General features: G+C 28.7%; 1 protein-coding gene across 1 annotated transcript; it reads left to right on the top strand.

Moving 5' to 3' along the window:
- Nucleotides 1-1,324: 1,324 nt before the first annotated feature.
- On the top strand, nt 1,325-1,995 carry LOC17889775 (cyclin-dependent protein kinase inhibitor SMR10). The gene has a single exon (XM_006295091.2). It carries the CDS (start codon nt 1,392-1,394, stop codon nt 1,863-1,865), a length of 474 nt encoding a protein of 157 aa, XP_006295153.1. The 5' UTR covers nt 1,325-1,391; the 3' UTR covers nt 1,866-1,995.
- The last annotated feature ends 4,618 nt before the right edge of the window (nt 1,996-6,613 follow it).

Raw genomic sequence — 6,613 nt, 5'->3', positions numbered from 1 at the left:
ATATGAGAGAAATTTTAAATATATTTTCTTACTATGTTGAAAAAGTCATTTTATTATGGAATAAAATGAGTGAAGAGAATTATATACATCTTTTAATCTAACAAAATCCGGACAAGAACTTCAATTATCTCCACCGATCATTATTTTATTATATTTTGGTTTTTATTAGTTTATAACTTCATACATAAAAGCATATATATGGGCATAACAGAGACAAAACATATACAGTATCCAATATTAGTGTTTGACTTTCGTTATCAATGACAAAATTTTGAAACATATGTCTATGGAATTAATCTAAGACTTTAGTATCAGAAACATTTAATAATCTCATCACACTCTTCAGACTTTTGTCATTTAGGTTGGTTGGCATATAGTTTCAATGCTAACGGATTCGTTCTTTTTTCTAATCGCTATAGAGTATAGTGCATAACAATTTAGTTTATCTTGTCAGTTAAATCGATCTATACACACAAAAGGTAATGAGATGTATGATAAGTCAAGCTAAATGGTATTACTTATAAGATAAGTGTAGGAGTGCATAAGATACAAGGCATGTGAGGTCGATGTTCACATGCATCAAAGTTAGGATCAGTAAAAAAAAAAAAAAAATTGAAAATGAGATTGAAAGAGACAGCTTATCTTCCTTTAGACACTAAATTCAATAATTTCTTTTTTTAGCTTATGAATAAAGGAAACTAATTGACCTTTTTCTTTTCAACCAACAAAACTGGCCTTTTCTTGTTTTCATGTCAATACTCTTTCAACCTTTTCTTTTTCATCATCTTTTCGCAATAATTTTTACATATACAATGTATCTTTAACTTTTGTATGGAATACTACAAAATTTTACTAAAATCTAATATGAGAAAGAAGATACATAGAGAATTTAAAAAGTTTTAAACCATGAGTGTATATTTGTTTTTTGTTTCTATTTTCTTTTGTAATAATAAAACTTGAAACTCTAAGTTTTTATTGTTTGGTTTGCTACAAAATATCTGAGTGTGGTGAAAAAGAGTCATATGGATCTTAAAGCAAAATGTGTTCTCAAAAGTCGAGAATCATGTGATTGGTATAGAGAGACTACTAACCATTTTTTTACGAAAACCTTACTTATTATAATAAAGCAATTTCTCTTACATAAAGTATAGTTGTTGCATCGGATCCTTCAACATTAATTATAAACCCGAATGTTCGCAAACGCAAACAAAAATATTTACCTAAACAAAAACTCATATTTAGTTTACACGTACATAGTCGTATATTACTTGTATTATATAAAGCAAACCAAGCCACCAAAACCATAAAAAACACACTCTCTCTCTCTTATCTTTAAATTTTTTTTTCTTTCTCCTTTCTGCTTTAAGTCTGAGCTACGTTTCTTCTTCAAGATGGGTTTCTCGGACGCCGGTGTTTATCTCTCCGATCAAAACAATCTCCACGAGACGGAACTAGGGTTCCTCCGTGAATCCTCATTACACGCATCATCTCCACAACACGAGTTCCATATCATTCCACCTCGATATCAAGAATTACAAGATCAGGATCAAGATCTTGAAACTAAATCAAGAAAGACAAGAAACTGCTCTGGCAAAGGAGGAGTAAACTTCAAGAAAGAAGAAGAACAAGAGGAAGAAGATTATTGCAAGACTCCGACTCGTCTCGACCAGATTTTACCGTCGGTTCCAAACATTTGTCCACCGGCGCCGAGGAAACCTAAAAGTACTCCGTCGACGAGAAGCCTTAAGGTAAGGAATTCTTATAAAAGCAGGAGAATGATCATTCTAAATGTTTCTAAGGAGATTGATTGTCTCTTTAATCCAAAATCTCTATGTAATAAAATCAAGAAAGCCAGATATATATGATTGTTTCATATGTAATGTTATAACGTAGCTACCTACCTAATAAACCAAATTGTAATACACACTATGATCGAGTTACATAAATGTAGTGATGGGAATACTATTTCGTTTTTATATATCTTTCCTTGTACTATATAGTATTGCTATGTTTATTTTTTTTGACAAGTGACAAGTCTTTTGATTTTGTCTATCCTAGGCTTTTTGCATGCTTTTTTATTTATTTTTTCTTGAATTTTAACATATTTTATACATTCATCGGTAATAATCGGGCATGTATTGTATATGCACGACGATTAATAGAATATTACTAGAATACATATTTAAAGCATTGGAAATTGAAAAGCAGAGTTGGTAAAAATACTTTAAAGAGAGAGTTTAAAAAGATGATTTTAAATGCTTGATCACTGAAATCAAGATGTATGTGTTACCTTATTTGTCCGACTGGTCCAGCTTATGTCAAAATTCAAGAGTCAAGACGGCCTATCCAAGATTATGTAGTTAATACAGTAATGCAATGAACTAGTATACATATCTAATTAAGTTGCACCTCACGCATATGGATCTATCCAAGTGGGCTTATAGGCTGATAGAGAGAAATTGAAAAAGCCCAATTATAAATGTTTGTCCTCTGCCACATGTAGAGTCAAAAAAAATGTTATTATGGGATATGACGATTGGGGAGAATTCATGCTTCTTCAGTCTTCTCGGCATGACATAAACCATCAATTTTAACAAAGCCACATATTAGTCAAAGCCATTGATCATGTCTTAAAGTCTTTCTTTTTTTCCTTTTTTTTTTGCTAACTTGTAGATATCATTATTAATAATATGAATAGTCAGGCCTCACACATACGTTAAAACCTATACATTTAATTCCTTGGCAAAAACTTAGGTGAGAGTTCATCGCAGCCACGGTACCGTAAGAGATTACGGAAGTGTCTTCCTTAATTTTGGCTTCGAGCGGTGATAGTGATCTTAATCTCACGATCAAGTCTAAAAGTCTAGTCTCCCAACAAGATAATTAACACAGTTCACACCACATGCCTTGTAATGTACGGTGAGTGGCCTCTCCTCTCAATAAATAAACCTGATCGATACTTCACCTTTCCAACATGTTGTAGGAAAGATCAAGATAAAAGAGGTAGACTAATTAATTAATTTTGGTGTAGATCCTAATTAGATCTAGGCATTGGCTAGGGGAAATTAGTGTACCTAAGTTTCTAAGAAAGCTCTAACTTCTAAGAGTTTGAGGTTGACAATTTTAGATAATCACTGCAAAAGTTTGTATTCATAAACCTTTTGTAACTAAAGAGTCGTGAACAACAATTTAGGGACTATCCCCAAAAAATTTTTTTTTGACAATCATGAATATATTTCAATGAGTAATACAAAAATATTTTGGATAAAAACAAATAATTAAAATTTTAGGATAATTATTATAATTAACTAAAATTAGTTTAATAAAAATATTTTATCTTTGTAATTATTAATCATCGAATCACCACTACTAATACAAAATCAGTCATAATAAATATATATTCCATAAGATAGTTTAAATAAATTACCTTAAATTCTGAAATTTCCTTAAATGTTCTAAATATATATATTAAATTTTAGGAAATCACTTTGATGTCTTTATTCAACAAATGTATAACTTTATATAGTGAGGAGAGGGTGTCGATTTTTTGGATTTGTAACTTAGTAAATTGAATTCTTATAGAAAACACCTTTTCAACTTGTAGGATACAAGTATATACAAATCTTTCAAACTCATATGTTCTTATGTGATACATGTATATACAAAATTTCGTTCCATATTATACATTTTCATGATTCTTTTTAAAATACATGGGTTTTTGCTGATTGGATCGTCACCACATACATTGTGAGTATATAATTTGTTTAATAAACGTTCTTTTATTTGGTTTATTAAAATATTGTATTTAATTTCCGAAAACACACTTTTTCAAAGAATTGAAACCAAATATACATTTCGAAATAATAATTGATGATACTAAAATAAACAAAATAATAACACATATGACAAAACACATTAAAATAAAATAAACCTGAAAATATTCCTCCGCGCGGTAGCGCGAATCTAAACCTAACATACGTGACAAAGTACACATCCACGATAGTACATATTCTCATACTTGCCAAATTCATACCAACAATCCATTTTAACAATTAAAACTTTACATATTCAGAAGAAAAAACAAAAACCGACACTTTTCCCCGCGCTGTAGCGCGTTTCAGCGCGGGTCCGGGCCTAGTTATTAATAATAGGAACAGTCAGGCCTCACACATACGTTAAAACCTATACAATTGATTCCTTGGCAAAAACTTAGGTGAGAGACTGATAGTTCATCGCAGCCACGGTATCATAAGAGATTACGGAAGTGTCTCCTCTATGGCTTCGAGCGGTGATAGTGATCTTAATCTCACGATCAAGTTTAAAACTCTAGTCTCCCCAACAAAGACAACACAGTTCACACCACATGCCTTGTAATGGACAGTGAGTGGCCTCCCCTCTCAATAAATAAACCTGATCGATACTCTAGTACCTTTCCAACATGTCGTAGGAAAGATCAAGAAAAGGAGGTAGAGACTAATTAATTAATTTTGATGTAGATCTTAATTAGATCTATGCATTGGCTAGGGGAAATTAATATACCTAAGTTTCTAAAAAAATTCTAACTTCTAAGAGTTTGTGTTTGAAAATTTTAGATAATCACTGCAAAAGTTTGTATTCATAAACCTTTTTGTAACTAAAGAGTCGTGAACAACAATTTAGGGACTATCCCCAAAACCAGGGTTTTGACTTTGAGCAGACATTAAATGACTCCAAGTAGTGAGAAGTTATACCAAAAACTAATAACAATGACTTTTGGGATCAAGTTTGGGGCTTTGAGTTACCAAGTCTTGAGAGTCAATGGTTTATTACTCCAAGTAGCGTAATCCACTCATGTCAAAAAAGAAAGTTACTATATCAAATTGGGGCTTTCATTTACCAAAAATTAAGACCATCATTAATGGTAGCTTCTTAAACCTTAAATTTTTTTAAAAGATACTCTCTTAAGAAAAATTAAACCTTAAGAGTCTATCATTAAGGATGCCCTAATACCAATGACTTCGGATCAAGTTGGGGCTTTTAGTTACAAAGTCTTGAGTCAAAGGTTTATTTCACAGTCATCAATCATATATATAAAAGTAAGGTTTCACTCTCTCCTTATTGGTGGAAAAATATTTAAGGCTTTAATTTAAAAAATAAAATAAAATAAATGTTTATGATAATCATTCAATACAAAATTTAATTACACTATAAGTTATAATCAAATGGCAAAGAAAATGAAAGGACTTAATCATATCATTCAACAAAATAAATAAATAAATAAATGTTTATGACAATCATTCAATACAAAATTTAATTACACTATAAGTTATAATCAAATGGCAAACAAAATAAAAGGACTTAATCATATATCATACAACAAATTTTATAAGCCTTATTGGTGGAAAATTATTTAAAATCATATATATAAAAGTAAGGTTCCACTCTCTTTATTGTTCCATTTTGTATTTATTTTTTAAAATATAATATTTATTTTTAACCAAAAAACACATTTAATCATATACATTAATTCATAGTTTAAATTCACACTGTAGTACTAAAATGAAACTGAAAATTATATAAATTTCCAAAGACTATTGGTTTTCTATATTGAATTCCAATTAAACACACTATAAATTATAATTATAACTCCTCTAATTTAATTATTTTAAAAATGTAACTTACATCACTTCTTATCATATAAATAGTCATTCTCACATCCTTCTCTACCATATCTCATATCTTCATTATTCTCTTTGTTTTTTTTTAAGTTCTTGCATGGGGTGAAAACTCATTTAAAATATCATTGTAAGAGTTTGATTAATTATTTAGTTTAAACTTTTGTTTTCAATTTTTTTTTATTTTTTGTTTTTATGTATTTCTTTATGTCTTCATTGTTTTTTATATTTTTAAATGTAATACATATGTATAATAATATTTTATGGTTATAAGAAAATCAAGCTAAAGAAACCATCTTCATTCTTTTATTTTGGATGTTTGTTTCTTTCTCACATATTCATGTATATTTAATTTATTTTCAAAAGTATGTAATTTTTTAACAAAATAAACTTTTTGTTATATAATTATCAAACCAATTTGTAAGACATTCTTTTAAGAATAATGATCCTTATATTTAGTTTGTGATTCAACATGTAATAATACAAAGAACATTATAATTTGTTTTAACTTTGAATTTTATACTTGATTTCCTATCTAAAAAACAATTTGATATTCCATTTTCTATCTATTATATATACTACAAGGATGAAAAATATAATTAAACCTAGAAATATAACTTAAATTAAGAGGAATATAAAAAGAGATTAAAAATAAAATTATTTCTTGGGAATTTTTAAGGTTTCACTCTCTCCTTATTGGTCCATTTAGCATTTATTGTTTACTTATAATATTTATTTTTAATTAAACCAAATATTTAACACATTTAGTCATATACTTTAATTCATACTTGAAATCCACACTTTACTATTAAATTGTAACTTAAATTATATAACCTTTAATTGACTATTTGTTTGCTCCATTTAACTTCAATTAACATACTATAAAATATAATTATAACTCCTCTGATTTAATTATTTTAGAATTGTAACTTACATCATATTTTATCCTATAAATACTC

This window comes from Capsella rubella, unplaced genomic scaffold, assembly GCF_000375325.1.
Source record: "Capsella rubella cultivar Monte Gargano unplaced genomic scaffold, Caprub1_0 scaffold_4, whole genome shotgun sequence".
NCBI lineage: Eukaryota > Viridiplantae > Streptophyta > Magnoliopsida > Brassicales > Brassicaceae > Capsella > Capsella rubella.
The sequence above is the reverse complement of the archived record's forward strand: the minus strand, read 5'-3'. Positions and strand labels throughout refer to the sequence as shown.

Bases quoted from the DNA above. Each gene is read 5' to 3' on its own strand.
- LOC17889775 (XM_006295091.2), top strand. From the start codon at position 1,392: ATGGGTTTCTCGGACGCCGGTGTTTATCTCTCCGATCAAAACAATCTC.